This window comes from Oxyura jamaicensis, chromosome 1 (genome assembly GCF_011077185.1).
Source record: "Oxyura jamaicensis isolate SHBP4307 breed ruddy duck chromosome 1, BPBGC_Ojam_1.0, whole genome shotgun sequence".
Classification (NCBI taxonomy): Eukaryota; Metazoa; Chordata; class Aves; order Anseriformes; family Anatidae; genus Oxyura; species Oxyura jamaicensis.
Window position 1 is genome coordinate 154,829,185 of NC_048893.1, and position 20,128 is coordinate 154,849,312.

Here is a 20,128-nt window from a genome sequence, read left to right on the forward strand (position 1 = left end):
AGAAAAAGAAAAAGAAAAAGAAAAAGAAAAAGAAAAAGAAAAAGAAAGAGAAAAAGTGTTAATTTACCCTTATTTTTATCATAGAATAATAGAATCATAAAATGGCTGGGGTTGGGAGGGATCTTAAAGATCATCAAATTCCAGTGCCCCTGCCATGGGCAGGGATATCACCCACTAGACCAGGTTGCACAGGGACACATTCAGCCTGGCCTTGAACACTGCCATGGGTGGGGCATCCATAACTTACAGATATGCAAATAAAAACATGTTTATTGGAAATGACTGTGAATAAAATAGTATTGTAGTACCCAGTAAAGTCTTACAAAATATTTATTAGTGAAGAAATACAATACAAAAGATTTTAAGGGTTGGATCCTACAATGCTTTGCTGAGCAAGATGGAAATTATCAAAGAATGCAAAAATTGACCATAGCTAATTTATTTCTAATACAAATGCATATATGATCTTAGTATTGCATTAGTCATTTAGACCTGGATCATCAAAGGCATAAGACTTTGTCCCTTAAATATTTTTGAGTAATTGCCATTTAGCCCTTATTTATTACATCATTCTGTATGAATTACATAATTTTAAATCTAAAGATGAGATGGAAATCTTCTTCGTTAAATACTCCTTTGAGTGTTTTGCCTGATTAAGGATTGCAAAATCAGGCCTTTTGCAGGGAAGATCTAATAGGAAACATACTAAGTAACCATGAGATCACACAGTAATCCTAAACTAAGGATAAAACCAAAACCTATTTTTGACTGAAGTGCTAGATTCCTTCTGGCCTAAGTTATCAGCACATGGATAGTTACTTCTTTCTTGTTTTCATTTTGTCTGTGAAACAATTCAGTATCAAATTTAATAAGTCTTTCATTAAACTGTAACCTATAAAATATGTTTATGACATAGTAATGGCTTAATCACTTGATTGAAAGTACTAAGAATTCAATACTTTTATTGAAAATAAAAATAACCACCTGTTAACTTCAATGATTATTTTCTGTATTTGTCTGCAGCTTTCTGGAACAGTAATGTCAAATTATTTTTACTTAAATTCTTACTAGAGACGATGAGATTTCTAGATAGATTTAGAGGTAAGAAAACATGGCATTTGTTCATCCTACATAGATTTATTAACTTTTATATTTCTAGGTTCTTATTGTTATAAAAGGTTGTAAAATATATTTTTAGACATTTATATTTAAGACATTTAGATCTACTGATGAATTAAGAATGCCTTTCTCAAACACATTCAAAATTGCTTGAAAGCAACATGTGTACAATAGTTGTAAAAACAAACAAACAAGAAAAAAAAAAAAAAAAACTTTTATGAATATCCCATCTTCTGATATGGCCAAGGGAATTAAATTAGCCTGTCCAGGTGCAGAATAAGAAAAATATATGCTTTAAAAATTGGGGTTCTCTCTGTCTGTCTGTCTGTCTCTCTCTGTCTGTCTGTCTCTCTCTTTAGTAAGTTAACGATAGTATTTTGATGAACTATAAAGAGCATTTTCATCTTGAACATGGCAAAAATGCAAAGCTGCATCTTCTGTGATTTTGCCAGAAGATTTAATAAATATTTACCCAAAGACTACAAGGAAAGTGTTGAACTTATCTACCCCTGTAATCTAGAACTTCTTTTTCAATATACAGCATGGATAAACCATTTGATTCAAAGACTTAAGTTGACAGATATTCTATTAAATAAGTTATTCTGTACCTTAGTTACTTTCAGAGCTGCTTATTTTTCAGTCCTGTCTTATAGCACCTAATTAGAGTTAAACAAAGTAGTCCAACAGCTAATGAATATTTTATACTTTGAAAGTTCTCCTCTTTCATTTGGTAAACTTTAATAACTTTAAAACCATTAAAAAATGTAATTGATCATTCAGCAATATGAATAGTTGAGTGAAAAACAATTCAAGCATTTTTACAGTATTACTAATTTCTGAATTAGATCACCCTTATTTTCACCACTGTATGTTATTTAATGTTTTTTGTTTGTTTGTTTGTTTGTTTGTTTGTTTTGTTTTGTAGTTACATGAAAGGCCTAGTATTAAAAATATCAGAATACATGACATAAAACTTGCTTCCAACTGTCTGGAATAACAGGTACAAAAAAATCAAATTCTGTCCTCAAACTACCACAGCAATTAGCTTAATATGCAAAATGAAAAAGTATGGAAATATATCCCAATATTGACTGTAATACAACTCAGGCAGCAATTAAAAAATAATCAGGAAAATATTACAATAGATATGCAGGATTTTCTTTATTTCCATGTTATATTTTTTTCTGAAATTATTTTATGCTATTGCACAAAAATTTCAAATCTGACCCCCAAAATAGGTGTATGTAACACATGAACAATTAAAGTGGCATCAGTCATTATAACTAAGGAAATTAATGTATTAATGTTCACATATGAAAAAATAAATAAATAAATAAATAAATAAATAAGGGTTTGGATGAAGTCTCAAACAGAGATGTTAACCAAATTTGGAATATTAACATTAATATTTGGACAATGTACTCCTTTACAATTATATTTCCTTTCATGAAAATGGCTGTCTGCATTTGACAATATTCGCTTTCTGTCTTAAACCACTGGGGAATATTGCTGTGTGAGTTGAACACTTATATATTTCAGTGGTAGGAGAAGTGATATTTGAATGCAGTTTTTATTAGCTTAAGTGCCCAGAGATGTTCACATTGGCAGCGCTCCCATTGACTTCAGTCAGGGCAAGAACAGGCCCCAGTTTTGCAAGGCACTTTATGATCCTTTGGGAAAAAAAGGTGTTAGAGGAATGCAAGCCATAATTATCAATTAGTTTTCAACAAAGCACACTCACAAATATCTCCCATATTCACAGAACATCATATATTAATTTCAAGTTTCAGTTTGCTGTAGCAATTTTAATGCTGCTGAATAATTATTTGTCCAGACACTAAGGCATTTTATGACACCATACTTTCCAGATTTGACATGCAGAATTTTGATTCCTGTGTAAACAAAAATAAACCAACTGACCAAAAAGATTCTTTTAGAGTTATATAAAATTAGATCAAAATATCTGCCTCTGTTCTGACTACGCTGCTCTAACTTTAGCTGTCCTTTATATGAAAGAATCTTATAGCAAGGGTTAAAAGGCTGCTTATATGTTTAAAAGAAAAGAAAAGGAAAAAAAAAAAAAAAAAAAAAAAAAAGCTTATAAGTTAAAAATGTAAGATTTTGTAATATTTTGAATATTCAATACTATACTTGCTATATTTTTACTTTTGCATGTATGTATTTGGACAATGAAAAAATAAAGGTATCCTTTCTACTCCTAGTAGCAACAATCCTTGCTTTCAGACTCTTTGCCCTGCAAATAACTACTTTCTTCTCAGTGTTAGCAAATAGTTTTGACAACACTTATCTTTTAGATATCTAAAATTAGATAAATATAAATTGACATATTCCCAAAATGTGAATTCATTAAAAAGGGCTCATATTAATCACTGAGGGAATTCAACTAGCAGGAAAATGCAAAGATATTATCCCCCTATTTAAAAATACATATGATCTGATTTTGCAAAGTTCAACAACAATAATGACGATTCTTATTGAAACCTTTGGTTGATGGCTATTAAACATCATTCAAAACGTGTTTTTCCTATTTGAATAACAACTCTAATTTTTTAGAAGACAGGCCTAAATGAAGAAATTCAAAACCTATAACTACCTATAATTTATATATGACTTTAGTATTTGGATCTTTGAATAAATAAAAATATTTGTTAATCCTTTCTGCTTAGACTTAAAAATTATTATAAATAACCTTTTCAAGTAACATTAAATTAATAATAATAATAATAAATCAAAAAAAAAAAACATAGGCCTTTCAGAAACTGAACTAGCATTAGGTTTCAAGCTCTCATGCCTTTCTGAGCACATAAAAATACTGTAATGTTGTCTAATATATAAACCTAATAACATATTGTCTACACAAGTATAAACAAGAAGTTCTACTAAGATTTTTGCTTCATCTCCAGAGGAACTAAAGACTTTGATTAGAATTATCATTATCCTAAGATGTTAAGAAGCAATTAATTCTCAGTCAAGCAAGCCAGAACTCAGACTAAGGATTGACTCAAGTCTGTATGTGTCAGACATATATTTGCATGCCTTTTCTCAGACATGAAAGTATGTTACACATAAATCTCAACTAAATCTGATAAGACTGCTCATGTTAATCAGATTATTCATATATTGGAAGTAGTCAGGAAAAAAAAAAAAATCTATGTTTGAATTTTTTTCCTCATTACTGTGTTACATTATTATTTTATGGTTGTGAAATATTATTGAGATTTAATGATTAAATGATCAATTCTGAAGCCTTATATCAACACACAGAGCAGGAAGTAAGTGTAACTAGGTATAAGGCAAACATAAGAGAAAAATAATTTCACTGAGTAAGTAATTTGAACTGATATAGTATTGATCAGGCCAAATCGGGGAATTCTTATTTCACTAGAGATGATTAGTTAGAGTAACTATTTCTCAAACAGCTGAAAAGTAAATGAGGTGAAACTAACATATCTTAACATTTTAAAAATCCAATTAATTGGTGAGAAATCTAGAGATAATGATGAGAGGATGCTTTCTTTTTCTTTTTTCTTTATCCATAATTAAACCTCTGATCCTAACAAAATCTAACAAAACTCATTTGTAAGCAGATAATTCTTAAGAAATATTCAATTACAGAAAGCATTCAGTATCTAAAGTATAGTGATGATTATGGAACATATGCAGTATCAAAATTCACATAAGGATGAAAAAATATTAACCAATACAAATACAGTCTATGCTATTTCTAAAAACTGCTGAATTTAGAATGATTATCTTAACTTCTTTTCATATTACAGAAACAACTTTTCTCAAAAGAGTAGCAACTTATTCTTTGGGGAAATGCTAAGGAGGAGTTGATGTACAATTTAGTGCAACAGGCATTAGTAGAATTTTTAATTAATATATCACACAATAAACCTAATAGATTTTACTATTCAGTATGATATTATGGTACCTTGTCACTTTTTTTTTTTTTTTTTTTTTTTGGTAGCTATTACCTGTTATGCAAAAAAGGTAAAAATAAATATTTCAGACCTGATTAAAAATTATTGATGAGGTCTGCATTGCTATGTGTCTAGATATTAATCAATAGATATTGATTTACCACTTGAATTACTATGCTGAAAAAAAAAAATCCTATATAAGCATTGCCTATTTATAAAACAGTTTCTTTTCTTGAGACAAGGTGCATTTAAAAAAAAAAAAAATGAAAAAAGAAAAAAGGCTCATTGTTCATTGGTGTCCAAACATAAATTCATATAACTATATTTATGTATGCATGTGCATATATTACAGGTTTACAGCAATGATGCTACAAGTGGAATATAAAAAATATAATAATAAACAACAACAACAACAAAAATTCTACCTAATACATAATTTCTAGTCACACTGATGAGGATTTTGCTTATGGTATTACTCCAGCTACTCTACTCACGCCTCTTCACTGCCTCCCAGTGTAAAAATTGAGAGGGAGGGAGGGGAGACCATTTTCTGCTTAGAAAATCAATATCTATCCAAAAAGTCTAATACTTTTGCTTTAAAAGAAAATATACATACTTGAGAAAAATAGCCCAGATCCTTTTGCATGCGATTGTGGTCTATGCACAATATAAAATAAAAAGCAGACTACAAAACAAAGGAATGTATTTTGATTACAAGTAATGAGTAGGAAAAAAAAAGACAAGAAAACAGAAAAATAAAATGGAAAATGCGCAGCTGTTAAGTCTAATTGATACAGTTACAATGTTTTTGAAACATTAATATTATAAATGGTATGAAGTTGTCAATATAGAGAATTTTAAAATATTTTACACAATGCGAACTGACTACATTGCATGTTATTTTTGGATGTAGGTAAACTAAAAATATCCACCCTAGGAAAGACCAAGCATATTTTAATCACCATAGACAATAACCTATAGAAACACTCAAAGTTATAAATCATTGAATTTTTATAACTGATTGAGATGTTATAACAGATAAAGATTTGAAATTCATGTACAGCATATATTTTTCCTATGTAATGTATGCATTTAATAACCAGTCTCAAATATCGCAGGAAGAAACGAAGACATAAGATAAAGATGTTCTATATATATATATATATATATTTAAGGGGGGAGGGGGGAATTTTCATTTACAACAAAAACATCAAATACACTGAATAGTCATTTTTTTCCTTTGATGCACTTTTCATCATACCCAAGCAAGATTTTTGTACTTGGGATGGAAGGACTCATCAGTATATTCATTCTTTGAAAGTGTGAAGTGTATGTCTTGAGTTATTTGATCTTAATATAGGCATTTTTTATAAATTTGAAAATAGACATACATATTCTTGAATTTTGATATTAATGTGAGCCATACCATACCCTATCAGTATTAGGTTTTGCTATATATTATCAGATAAAATCTAACAGAATGTTCAATATCTTATGTAACTATAAATAAACTCATGCAACCACAACATTATATCATTGATAAGTAGTTCTATGAATGACTTAAAAACAAAACAAAACAAACAAAAAAAAACTATGTAAAACTGTTTAAAATTGGATTCTTAATTAATTTTTGATATAATCCATGATACATGATAAAACTAAAAAAAAAAGTCAACCTGAAATTGCATTTAAAATGTTTAATTTTATAAATTTTAAAATAGAATTTACAATGAGAAAAAATGTATCATATCTGAAGAGTATCAATACTGTGAACAACCCTGCTTTAATTTTATTTGAAAACAATTGCTATAGGAATAACAGCTTTACTATACCTGTAAGTAAAAAAATGAATATTTCACCTAAGATCAGCATTTACACAGGAGCAAATCTTTGTCTGCAATGATTATTTCATAATTAAACACAGTTATGTATTTATTATTTTAAAACTGAAATCAGATATCTAATATTTGTAAGGACTGTTTTCATTTTCACAGATACATTTGTCATGTGTTTATTTATCCACTTGATTGGACAAATTAATTGCTACTATTGTAATGAAATTACAGCAGATTTAAATTTCTGCCACTCATTATGTGACATGGCTTCAAGTGTAAAAAGTGGATTTTAAGATGCAGGAATATCAATTTCCCTCACTCTATATTCAGACAGTTGCAAACTGGATTTGGGCCTGATCATTTGTTTCTAGTAATACCAAATCAACATTCACATTACTCTATTAGACAAGTCACTGTCTTCTATGGCTAAAGTGACAGTTTTGTAATTTTGAGAACATAGCAGTCTGCCTTGTGCTTCATTCCAGGCTTAAAAGTTTTCAAAAGACATATGGAAATATTCTTACATCACGATAAAGATAATGTTAACTAATGAAATATAGATAGATATTTGTATGCATATACACACATATATATACATATACATACACTTTTGTATATATACATATACATACACATACGCATTTCTTTTTTAGTATGCAGACGGTATAATTAAAATATTAATCTTCTTGGTAATTAAATTCTGTTTTCCTTAACTAGAAAATTAGATTTTCACCTTTCAAGCTTTACTTTAAGGTATCTTAACTTAGTCATTTTTTAAAATGCAATTTTGATTAAAGCTAATATGATTTTTCTGACAACAACAGTATTTATCCCCTTTTCCAAACAGGAATATAAACTCTTTTATTATTATTATTATTATTTTTGGTCACAGTATCGCTACAAATTTAACAGAATGTATTGGTAATCTAACGCTCACAAAATCAGATACATTTTTTAAAATATGAGAAGAAAATGTTTTATTACATGACATATTAAACTAGACATTTATTATTTCAACTCTATCTTACCCACTGTGGATGTGTTTTTGGAAGGTCAACCCAAACAATGTCATGATATATAACAGTTAAAAATGTGTCCAGACAGAAAAAATAAAAATAAAAATCTTCATTTAGTTTCGATGTTGTCCATAGTTTTCTGCAAAATTTAAATACATTGTAAATATAAGGCTGCACAACTGCAGTAAAAATGGTGATATGCTCAATGAGTGAAAAAATAAACAAATAAATAAACAAAACATGACATGAAAAACAATTTTTATCAAACCTAATTCAAGGTTTGAGTACCAAGCCTACAGAATTAAGTAAAACATGTTGTCACTTCATTTTGTCCATCATGCTCAAGGCCTACATACGTATATGTAAACTGAACTTCCCCACAAAATCAGGACGCTCTGGTTCTGAGTTAAATTTTACAGAGATATACTTAAATAATGTTCAGTTAATTTGTCAGCAGATTGGAAATAGATGTAATTATTTTGGGGGCAGGTAGTAGTACTGTAAATGTTTAAGACTATTGTATTCAAATCTTTCAATTTACAAAAGAATAATGCTAAGAGAATGGCTTATTTCAATGACGTAAAGCCCAACTCACAAGAGCAAGGTAAATGTTTTGTAACTTTGACAAGTCAACGGAGTCCAGTTTTATACAACTAGAAGCAAAATATGGCCCATTAGCTGTAAGTTAAATAGTTAATTTGATAACCATTTGACTACAAACTTCATTACACTTTATTTCTTTGTATATTCAGTGAATTAAATGCCTCTGGTTCCTATGACCTAAGTGCATTACTTTGTGCTTCCTAACTCTCTTATGTTCAGTGCTTTAAGAATAAAAAATAATATTCCAAAAGATAACTGTGCATAGTATTTCTGGAGTATTATCATACTACTAGGTAGTCTGAAATGTAGCTGAATAATGAAATGTAAGAAAATAATATAAATTGTAAAGAGTTGTGATATATATATATTAGGATAATATTTACACATAGATGGATAAAGACAAATCCAAAAGGTAGTATTGCTTGACTGCATGGAGATTTATATGCTTTCATTCCAGCAGACCACATTGCAAATTTTCTTAGAAGATTTGGGAAATTATTCAAATGAACAAGTGGCTAACCCGTTCATAGTGTTGCTATTCTGCAACAACACTTCTCACCCAACCACTTCACTCGCCTACTTCTCCACCCAGTTGTCACTCTGGCTTGAGGTTCTACATTCTCCAGAATAAATGGATGTTGCAGAAAGGAGGTACAAGTTCCCTACAATCAAATAATTGATACAAACATTAAGACCATTTGAAGGCTGATGGTTATGGAATTTATCTGCCATTCTCTCTCTTCTCCCCTCATTTTTCTTCTTAACGCCAGTAGTGCCAATATCATTCTCAGTTCTGCATGTGACAACCAAAGATTCTGGCACCCTTCTTCTGGGGGCTGTTTTGGAGATGTTGCATTTCAGTATGCCAGTTTTTACTCACATGAAAGGTTATTCAGTATCCGCACAGACACCAGGTAATATAAAGAACTTTTCCTCTAAAAATGAAGAAGCTGTTATTTACCCTGTCATCAAGTCAGATCCTTCAGGATTTGCCTTAACAGACTGCCCCAGAGTGGGAACCATATGCATTAAGCAGACCTTTAAGTTTCTGTAAGAAACACACAACACACTGGTCACATTTGAGTTCCAGCTCAAATGTGTCTAAGCAACCAGCAGAACTTGGATATTACCTTCATATTTTACCACCAATCATGATTATCTGTTAGTGGTTTTTCAGATATATTTTCTTAGATGTGTTTTCTGTGGGCCAGAGGCTCTTCATTAATGATATTGTAATATTATTGTTGTTAAATTAATAATTATTATGTGATATGAGAAACGGTACTACTACATCTAATGTGTAAAGGAATGCTCCCAGGAATTAGCTACATTATAGAAAAAAAATGAAAACACCAGAAAACATTCAGAAATTAAACACTGCAGTATATAGAAACATCTGTACATGTTTTTACAAACTAAAGTGAGCAATAAAATAATGGGATGGGAAAAAAAAAAAGAAAAAAAAAAAAAAAGTGGGGGAATTCGGGCCCTAGAGGTATATAATTGGAAGCTGCATTTATGTTAGACTGTTAGAGAGAAAAAGGAATCTCACCCTTAAACTCACCATGAATATTTAGGGCATTGAATTGGCACAATACTGAAAAGCAACAGAAAGTACAAATAATTTCTCTTTTACTTGATAAGCTTAAAAGGTCTATATTATCATGGTCCATGTTTTGATTCTAGTAGTTACATTGAGAAATCAGGATTCTTTTCTGCTTTTTTTCATCTTTTATTACAGAATTTCATGCATTTTTGGAAAAGAAAAAAAAAAAAAGTGAGGCCATATGAGTGATTCAGTAAGCTCAATATTATTCATCAAAAATAAATAAATAAATAAATCAGTCTGACAACCAGACTAAAACAGTCTGATAACAAGCCTAAAACAAGCTAAAATAATATTTTGAATTCTTAAAATAGGGATAAATAATATATATTTTTTTACTTCTGACACTACTTTTACCCCTTTGGTCAGCACTAACAAGCAGATCATCATTCAGCTTTAACTGCTCTTGCTAACAAAACAGAGACATATTCATATACAACACTTTTAAACAAAACAAAACAAAACAAACAAACAAAACACTTATTCTGTATTTTCAAATCAGAAGCACATCTTTTGTCAAGTGACATTTCCATCTACTTTTTCTTACTATAATTTTCCATAGATGATACATCATTGTAGCCATTGAGTGGTAAATCCTACTTCAATTAAAGTCCTCATTCACAAATAGCCCTTTCAGGTGTATTGCAAGATAATTATGTTGTGAAGAATATTATTTTACACTCTGAATCCTTTTTTAAGGATTTGTCTTCATGAATGCACTTTCTGAAGGTAATTTAAGCATCTTTCTCCAGTAATTGAACTAATAATATATTTTTTCTACTGAAGATGAGAAATTGAGGAATTTAAATGAATTGTTCTGACTTTCATATAGATCTTAAGGAAAAAATAAAAAATAAAAAAATAAAAATCTGTTATTAAAAAATGTGGAAGCAATGATACTACCAGCCTCAGAAATAGCAACATCAGAATGCAAGCATAAAGATACTGCTGAGGAATTGTTATTGGATATTTATTATAAATTCAAGCAATTCCTGTTCATTTACTCATTTGTGGATGCTGCCTCTTTGTGGCAGAATGCCATGTAAAATGTACCTTTCACATTAAGAACCTAATCCTACCTTTCTGGTGACTCCCATGCAAACTCCTGTTTATAAGCTTAGACCCACAGAGAAAAAAATACATATACACATGAAAGGCTGCACACTGTTTGCAGGAATTTCTCATTCACTTCTTATTGAGTAAGCCTTCCTTCCTCTTACTGAATGACAAAGCCAGTGAGGCTGAAAATTTCCTTACATATACCAATTTAGCAACAGTGGGCCTCTACTGAGTTTAAATGAAAGTAGAACCAGGACAGTGGTTTCAACAATAGTTAGAAAGGGGGTAATTCAAAATTAGGGTTCCAGAACTGCACCTCATGTAGTAGTACTCACATTTCTCACTAGTGTCAATGAGAAATCTACAGGAAATGAAGAGCAGTACAGAGAAAAGATAAGTTATTACTCTTGTGACGAAAGAACGCTCTCTCTATCTTCACTTCAAACTGAAATAACACTCCACTCACTAAACTGTCCAAGTTAAATACAGTCCTGTGGGGATATATATATATATATTTTTCTTTTGCTCTGTGTGGGTGCCATAGAGGGAAGAACACATCCCAACAAAACATTTATCTTGAATTCCAAAGGACCAGTTATATAGCTTTTTTTCTTTTTTTGTAAAAAGTGACATACTACACATGGATAGGAAAAGCATAACCAAACAGAACCCTTTTGCAATAAGAGATGTACTAGTGATCAACTCTACAAACAATACCAAACATGATAATCTCATCGAGAGAGAAAATCCCATGTGAAATATACCGTCCCATATATTGAAGACCACTTTATCAAGGAAAAAAATGTAAATACAAAACTATCCTACTCAATATGTTGGTGAAACATGTATTTATGTGTCATACTGACCCATGTTATGTATGCTGGTAATGACCGTATATTGTGTTTTAAAGATAAAGAAAACATTATATGATGCCTAAAAATGTTATGACTTTATCATGAAGCATAATTGCTAGTAAAGAGAAATCAACAAATAAACAGATGATTTTGGCAAGAAATTTTAAAATTCAGATACTCATTATTTCATATTCTCACATTTGAAATATTTATCAAGTGTTTATTCAGAAACTATTAAAAAATCACATGTGCTGGGATACATATGAGAGACACCAGTTTTCCCATCTTACAGTGATGCTGTGTTTATCAATGTACTTGCCATTGCCTGCTGCCCAAAGGGGTAAAGATATTGTAAATAGATGTGTACAGTCCATCATTTGATCTTTTGAAATGCCAGTAAACATGAGGGTCCATACTAAGCAATCAGAAACTGGCTACAACCACTGTCAAATCATTATATTTTGGTTAAATAAAGAAGGAAGGAAGGAAGGAAGGAAGGAAGGAAGGAAGGAAGGAAGGAAGGAAGGAAGGAAGGAAGGAAGGAAAAAAAAGAGGGAGCAACAAAAAAAGAGAAAGAATGCTGATAAAACCAAAGGTTTTTGTTTGTTTGTTTGTTTGTTTGTTTTTTCCTGCTAGAATGCCTACTACATGTCCCTCACTAGCTTGCCCAGCTAGATGCCTGAGCAGGAGGTTGCTAAAAGGTACATTTTAGCATAAAGAAACATTATTTTTCCCTGTTGTGAACAGATTATGTCTTAGATTGTTAAGATTTGGTCTTAACTGGAATTATGTATAATGATTTATAAGGTTATCCTGATACTGCAGCGGCTTCGAAGCAAAAAAAAAAAAAAAAAAAAAAAAAAAAAAAAAAGCAGCTCTCAATGTAGTGCTACTCTTCAGAGCATCTGCAGACTTTGGAACCCATCCTGGAAAAAAAAAATAATAATAAAGAAAGAAAAAAAAAATAAATGTCCCAGTAATTTTACTTGTAAGAATAATTGAATAATTCTGCATCCTCTCTCCTAATCTTACAATCTTTTGGTCATTTGACTAACTTTGCTCAATGAGTATATTAATGCTCTGCAGGGCTACACACATGATTAAAGTTATTCATGTGCTTAAGTGCCTGAAGGATGGAGGTCTAAGCTGGGACTTCTTCCACAAGAAAAGATACTCAAGTGAGTAAGAATTTGAAGGATTAGGTCCTAAAATAGTGAAGGAAAGAGAAATGCTAATGTGCATATAAAAATAGGTGCTACAATAAAATATTTTTTTATATTTCATCAATAAGTTATTTTCACTAACCAGTTATGGATCATATATCTCTGCACTCTTTAATGATTTGTCCACATCTACAGTGATCCTTTTAAAGATCATAATATATATATTTTTTTTTAATTCAAAAGTCCAGAAAGCATACAAACACATCCTTAAAAAAAGGAAACCTTGTATTAAAGTTGGGGTGTGCTAATCTCTCCATAAAAGCCATTTAAACTCACCCATGGCTAACATGGCTAGAAGGGGAAAATGTGCGCTGTACATAACCGGAAAGAAAATAAAATCAAACAATGCCGGTTCAAAAGAAAAGAAAACAAAACAGAAACAAAACAACAACAAAAATAAAGACAAAAAAAAAAAGGACCGCGACTTTTGTACTTGTAACCTGAATATGACCTGACAAGACCCTCCTGCCACCTTCTCCAAGCACACATAGACTCATGCACAATGCTAGTGGTGTTGTGCCCAGTTTACACAGTAGGTGGTTTTCTACTTCCAGAGTAAAAATAATAATAAATAAAATAATAAAAAAGGCAGCCTAAAATTATAAAATTAAATAAAATAAACAGCACACCCTTTCAGAATCATTCCCAAAAGCTGAAAAATCCCGTGCCAAGGCACTTCACCCTACAATAAAATGAATTTAAGGGGGGAAAAAGAGGGGGTGAGGTGGGGCAGGGGGAGGTCAGCATTTATGTTTCTTTGTTTTGCATGTGATTATTAAATACAAATACTCTAGAGACAGAGATGCTGTGGTTGGTGGGGAAAGGGGAGGAGCACTGCTTCTCAGAACTGGCTGAATGTGGTCTGTTTTTCCAGCACTTCGAGGTAGTCCGGCTCTGCGTTTAGTTTTGCTTTTAGCTCCAGGTACTCGTTCCTGTTGGGCTCTACATAGACAGTACTCGGGGGGCTGTAGAGCACCGTCTCCCGGAGCCTGCCGTCCCCCGGCCCCGGGTGCAAGTACTGGTGGGCACGCCTAAGATCATAGTTGGGGGAATAGGTGTAGGCGGCAGGGAGCTTGGGGTAGTCGGGGAGTGTGGAGCCGGCAGTGCCCAGCGTGGAGGAGGAGGAGTGTTTGTCGGGCTCCAAAATGCCCCTGTAAAAGCGATCGGCGTCTTGCACCGGGGAGAGCAGCTCCTCCCGCGGCTCGATGGTGCTCACGCTGTACGCGGGGCTGCGCCCGGGCGCATCCTCCCCCCCGGGCGCCGGCGGCGGCGGGGGCGGCTGGGAGCCCCCCCCGGCTTGCAGAGGGTGGCTGCTATAGGTGACCTTGAGCTCGTGGAGGTCTTTGTAATCCTCGCCCGCGTTGCCCTCCCGGGAGCGGTAGATGGGGTTTTTGCACATGTGGCCCAGGGGGTGCGGGATGTACTCGTAGACGTGCCCGGCGGGGGTCTTCACTTTGGGCAGCGCCGTGCCCCCCCCGCCGCCGCCGCCGCGGTGGGGCGGGTGCTGCTGGAGGTGTGGGTGGTGGTGGTGGTGGGCGCCGCTGTAGACGCTGTACTGCATGTTGAAGGAGCTCACGTCGGAGTTGTTGGCGCTGGCGTGGTCACCCTGGCCCTTCTTGCGTCGCTTCATCACCAGCACGAAGAGCCCCGCCGCCACGAAGACCGACATGATGAAGACCAGCAGCAGGCTGAGGATCAGCACCGAGAGCGGCACCGAGGAGCCGCCGGCGCCGCCGCCGCCCGCTGGCGTGGAGCCGCCCGCCGCCGCCGTGCCGTTGAGGCGCACGGTGGAGGAGGAGGGGGTGGTCCTGGCCGGGAGCTGGCCCGGGGACGGCGTGGGCGTGGAGACGACGATGTCCGAGTAGTCGGGGCACAGCAGCTCCGCCCGGACGGCTCGCATGTCGCTCTGGGCGAACTTCTTCGGGGACTCACAGATCACCTGGTCCACCAGGACGCCGGTGTTGAGCTGCTCCAGCCACAGCTTCATGCCTACCACATCGCAGGTGCAGTCCCAGGGGTTCTCGTGCAGGTCTATCTGCAGCAGGGATTTCAGCTGGTCCAGCACCCCGCTCACTGGCAAGTAGGAGAAGTGGTTGCTCCGCAGGCTCAGCCTGTAGAGGGAGAGACCAGAAAAAATGTTCCCAGGCAAAGATCTCAGAAGATTGTTGTTCAAAAACAAGAGCTGAAGGTTGGGAACGGGTTCAAAGGTGCCCGCCTCTATCTCCCGGATGACATTGTACTGCAGGAAAAGGTACTGCAGGCTTTGCAGCCCGTAGAACAGCTCTGGGCTAAGCCGCTCAATCCGGTTCCCATTCAGGTACAGCCTTCGCAAATTAGTTAAATCCCCAAAAGCTCGGTCCTGAATGACCGAGATCCGATTATTGCCCAGGTGCAGTAAATCCAGCCCAGTGGCATCCACAAAATCTGCCCTGCGTACCAGAGCGATGTAGTTTTCTGTCAGATACATCTTCTTAGGATTATAGGGTTTGGGCTGCAGCTCAGAAATGCTCTCGATCTTCCTCTCCTGACAATTAACATTGAGGCCCAGGTCAGAAATCTGCAAGTTGCAAGTGCAGGCAGTGGGACACTCCAAAGGCACCGGGGATTTGGTCTGGTAGGCAATGCTGGGTCCGTAGTTGCTGTATCCCAGGTCTTTTGAGGGCAGACGGGAGGTGGGTCGCACCCTCGTCTTGTTGGGTTGGCGGGTCCCTTTGGGGGGCTTCAAGGGGGATTTGTAAACAGCTGAAGAAGAAGTGGCCACGGAGTTCACCGAGGCTGGGGTAGTGTGGAAATACCCTGTGGTGCTCAATGGTGTCTGTGGTTTCATTTCATAATCCGAGATGAGTCTCCTGGGGCAAAGCTCCTGCTTGGAAACTTCATCCAAATCTCGACCATGCAAGCGGAAAGGGGTCTCACAAACCACATCTCCCACCAATGCAGAGTAGGAGATACTGTCTAGCCAATCCTTTAGAGCAATCAACTCACAAGAACAATTCCAGGGATTTTCCTCCAGCTGCAGCTCCACCACTTTATCCATGTGCTGCAAAAGGCCCACATAGGGCAACAGCTTCAGCCGGTTACCCCTCAGGTCCAGGTGAGTTAAGGGCACAAAACGGAAAAGATTGTTGGGCAGACTGGAGAGGAGGTTATCATTGAGAATCAGCACCTGCAGCAAATGCAGTTTGCTGAAGGCATTAGGTTCAATGACGCTAATATAATTATAATCAACCTGTAGGTATTCCAAACTCTCTAGACCAAGGAAAGTGTTGTCCCGTAGAAGTTCCAGCTTGTTATTGTTCAAGTGTAGCCTCCTTAAGCCTCTCAGACCATGAAAGGCCCCTGTTTCAATGTCTTGTATATCATTGCTCCCTAGATGCAAAATCGAAGCCCCTGTGTAATTAACAAATTGGTTTGGGTACAGCCTGTTCAAAAGGTTCCCAGACAACAAGAGGTGGTAGACAGGGAACCTCGGTGGACTGATCTCAAAAAGGCTGATGATCCCTCTGTTTTCACAGCTCACTGTTAGGATGCTGTCCTTCTCCTCACAAGGACATGCATTATCACAGATTTCCCCATAATACTCGATGCTTTCTGCCCACGAAAGGACTAGCGATGTTAAAGCAAATGCGATCGTCTGCAGCATCCAGATATGCATTTTTTTGTTGAAGTCCTGTTCCAAAGTTACTGTGGAGCAGCAAGCGTACATTTTATTTCCTGTAAGGGTAAGGAGAAAAAAAAAAGAAAGCAACATAATAGCATAACCCTGTAAAATTTACAGCAGACAAAGTTTATATATATCTTCAGAGGAGTGGAGAATGGACTGGTAATCAAACAAACAAAAAAATCCTCCTGTCACTTCTAATTCCCACACTTCTGAAAACTGGATGACATGCATTGATTAGAAGGTTGATGGGCTACTCCTAGTGAGTCAAATGCCTGCGGTGTTTAAAAAGGTGAGATCGCAGAAGGAATTGTTCTAGTTCTATTCATATGTGGTACATTTCAATGTTTCATTGGATTTCTTTTTCACAACCAGCCCCATAAATATACATAAAATGGCTGTCAGTTCAGTTTCACAGTTCTAATTTAAGAGAAAAGAAGCACCATTTTACGAGGTTTCCCACCTCCCCTATTACCCAGCTCCCCCTTCCCTTCAGAACCTCCTCAGTGAACAGCGCACTAAGGTCTTTCCCTATTTTAACAGAGCCAAAGTGCTACCTTGATTTTTAACCAGTAGTGGGAAAGCCATGGTAGGAAGCCAAAGAAAAATACCCAGTGCTGAAAACAGCAGATTAATTCAACAGAGAGGATACTAACAGTTTCTCCAAATCACCTATTTCTTAAAACCCTTTTATGTGGTTATTTTTATCTGTACATTTACAAAGCATGCATGCACACAGGCACACACCCAACTGCACACAGCCACACAGCCACAGCCACACACAGCCGCACACACACACACACCATAGAGGACTTTTGTGGCAGAATTCTTCGGTAATTAAATTAAATACATTCGCCTCCTACTGAGTGCACTTAAAAGCTGTCGAGTGAGATGCATTTGTATCTTTACACAAGTAAATCATCTTAATTGATTGGAATCGAGTTCTATACAATGTAACTGTGATGATCAGGCAGAGGTCTTACACACACAGCCATACACACACACACACACTCACTCTTAGAGGAAATGTTTTAACCACTCACCCAAAATTTGTGAAAAATGTAAAGCATGCGGATCATCTTCGGAGTCTCAGCCATATCTGACATACCGCTTATTCCCAACGTTCTGCAAAACTAGCCTGGTAGAAGTGGAGAGATCTAAATAGGTCTCATGGAAATATCTCATCGCCAACATTCCAAGCATCAGAGTTACTGATTATAAGCAGCGATGGCTGTCAGTACTCTTCATCCTTTAGGGGAGAAGACACCCAGGCTGATTAAAAGCCAGTGGGGGGTGGGGGGGAAACCCTACCATTGACCTGCATCAGTGATTTAACACCCAAATTTCATCTGGTTGGAAATAAATCCCATTTCCATTCCTTCTTGCAGTCTTTCTGACTCCTTGTGCCTTTCTTCTACTTCTACTAGCCTAAAAGCAATGTGAATAAGGAAAATATATGCATTGTGTGTGTTGGTAGGGGAAAGCTAATAAATCATCCGGGCTTAAACGCTAGGGGCTTGGAGCAGGCTTGCATTTTCTATCGCCCACCTCAGAGCACCAATCCTCATGCCACAACTCTGGTTTGGAGGAACGCATCCTAAAAATCAGCAAGTCTCAGCACTGCAAGACATCTCCTGTGGCATCAGGTTCAAGGCTGCAAATTTGGCACTTGCAGCAAAAACAGTCATGCAGCAAGAAATCGGAAGTCTCAGCGAATCTCTCTAATTCTGACCAGACATCAACTGGATCGGAATTACTCAAACCAAAAGGCTTCACTGCAAAAAGGCAGCAAAAATCTTACTCAGAGGCATATCTCTAGCATATTCTTTCTCAGCTCGATCAGATCCATTCATCCATTAACCGACAGATCTTCAGAGAAAAAAAAAAAAAAAAAAAAAGCTATTGAAAACCTGCCCGGTCAGTGTTAAACTCCCAGGCATTTTACAACTTTAATTCAATTATGGTTAGTAAAGGAGGCAAATACAATCTTCCCTCCCGCCTCCTTCTTTTCTCTGAAAAAAAGGGGGGGTGGGGGGATGGGAGGTAGAGAAAATAAAGTTGTAGCTGGCTATATGCAAGGTTGCAATCCCGCCCTGGAAACCCCTGTGTGATGACTGCATGCTGCTGTTCGCCAGCTCCCTACAGAGGTTCATACTGGGAGAAGAGGAGGGGGGAAAGGGGTTGCATGGGGATTTTTCTCGTGTGTGTGTGTGTGTGTGTGTGTGTGCTTTTTTCCCCCCAAGAGTTCATCCCTCAGATTACCGCACTGCATATCCAGCTCGAAGCAGCAGTTTTCAGTACCGCCGACAGCAGCAGCAAGCAAGCGGCCCCAGCCGGACACTGCCACCCAGCCGAGCAGCACCCAGAATTGGGAGAAATGGCTGGGGGGGAGGGGGGGGGGGGGGGGGGGGGGTGGGAGATGGGGTGGGGGGGGGGGCGGGGGGGGGGTTGGGGGGGGGGAGCCAAACCGAAAGAAAAGCCCGGGGGGAAGGGGGCGGGGGGGGGGAAGGGGGAGAAGGAAGAGAGGAAGGAAAGAGAGCGCGAGAAAAGTCAACCCTGGTACTTACTTCTCCCGAAATCCCCAGGGCCCAAGCATGGTGGCAGCCCATGAAGGCACCCGTTCGGTGCGCGGGGGCGGCGGCGGCGGCGGAGGATGAGGAAGCCGAGGAGGATTTTTTGCGGCCAGGGAAGGCTTCGGTGAGAAACGCACACAAACAGCACCCCGCGGCCGGGCGGCGCCAAGGAACCGGCGCTCGCACAGGGGCGCGCGCCCACGCGCGCACACACACGCGTGCACACACACACACACACGCGTGCACACACACTCACACACAGACACCCTGCACGCGCGGGTGGGCTCGTGCCCGGCAAGCCCCGGCGGCGCGCCCGCCCGCGCGCGCGCGCTCCGGCGCGCGCCCGCGAGGGGCGGGCGGGGGAGGCCGACGGAGCGCAGCGGGAGGGGAAAATTGGGGAAAGGATGGGGGGGGTATGGAGGGGGGAAGGCGGGGCGGTGTCGGGCGGGGGCTGCGTGGTGAGAGGGGTGCGCGGCGCCGCGGGGAGGAGGAGAGATGCGGTGGGGGGTGAGGAGAGGGAGGGAGGCGGGGGGGAGTGGGGCACGGGGAGAAGGATGCGGCCCGGGGATGGAGGGGGAAACGGGGGGGGGGGGGGGGGCAAGGGAGGGGGTGTCCCCGGCTGAGAGCGCGGTGGG

At 37.7% G+C, this 20,128-nt stretch overlaps 1 protein-coding gene and 3 long non-coding RNA genes across 7 annotated transcripts in view; 1 reads left to right on the plus strand and 3 right to left on the minus strand.

The window, feature by feature from the left end:
* The window catches only part of LOC118163077, a 7,049-nt gene extending 2,270 nt beyond the window's left edge, over positions 1 to 4,779 (plus strand). Inside the window, exons 2-3 of the long non-coding RNA XR_004748833.1 lie at positions 2,665 to 2,669; positions 4,647 to 4,779. This is a non-coding gene — a long non-coding RNA (uncharacterized LOC118163077). The remainder of the gene's footprint in view (positions 1 to 2,664; positions 2,670 to 4,646) is intronic.
* LOC118163071 overlaps positions 1 to 6,639 on the minus strand; it is an 8,962-nt gene extending 2,323 nt beyond the window's left edge. Inside the window, exons 1-2 of the long non-coding RNA XR_004748826.1 lie at positions 5,558 to 6,639; positions 3,419 to 3,427 (exon numbers count right to left, since the gene is read on the minus strand). This is a non-coding gene — a long non-coding RNA (uncharacterized LOC118163071). The remainder of the gene's footprint in view (positions 1 to 3,418; positions 3,428 to 5,557) is intronic.
* A 188-nt stretch (positions 6,640 to 6,827) lies between these two features.
* Positions 6,828 to 20,128, minus strand: part of LOC118163085 — a 30,231-nt gene continuing 16,930 nt past the window's right edge. Inside the window, exon 2 of the long non-coding RNA XR_004748840.1 lies at positions 6,828 to 7,296. This is a non-coding gene — a long non-coding RNA (uncharacterized LOC118163085). The remainder of the gene's footprint in view (positions 7,297 to 20,128) is intronic.
* On the minus strand, positions 13,106 to 19,625 carry SLITRK5 (SLIT and NTRK like family member 5). 4 transcript variants are annotated; one of them, XM_035319501.1, is made up of 3 exons: positions 19,488 to 19,625; positions 17,964 to 18,058; positions 13,106 to 16,973 (listed from the first exon to the last, which is right to left on the minus strand). In XM_035319501.1, exon 3 carries the CDS (start codon positions 16,963 to 16,965, stop codon positions 14,101 to 14,103), a length of 2,865 nt encoding a protein of 954 aa, XP_035175392.1. In that variant the 5' UTR covers positions 16,966 to 16,973; positions 17,964 to 18,058; positions 19,488 to 19,625; the 3' UTR covers positions 13,106 to 14,100. The 4 variants fall into 4 exon arrangements, with proteins under 4 accessions (XP_035175392.1, XP_035175380.1, XP_035175383.1 ...); XM_035319489.1 differs by having other exon boundaries at positions 17,964 to 18,169; positions 19,488 to 19,623; XM_035319492.1 differs by lacking the exon at positions 19,488 to 19,625 and adding an exon at positions 19,183 to 19,282 and having other exon boundaries at positions 17,964 to 18,169.

Bases quoted from the DNA above. Each gene is read 5' to 3' on its own strand.
- SLITRK5 (XM_035319501.1), bottom strand. From the start codon at position 16,965: ATGTACGCTTGCTGCTCCACAGTAACTTTGGAACAGGACTTCAACAAA.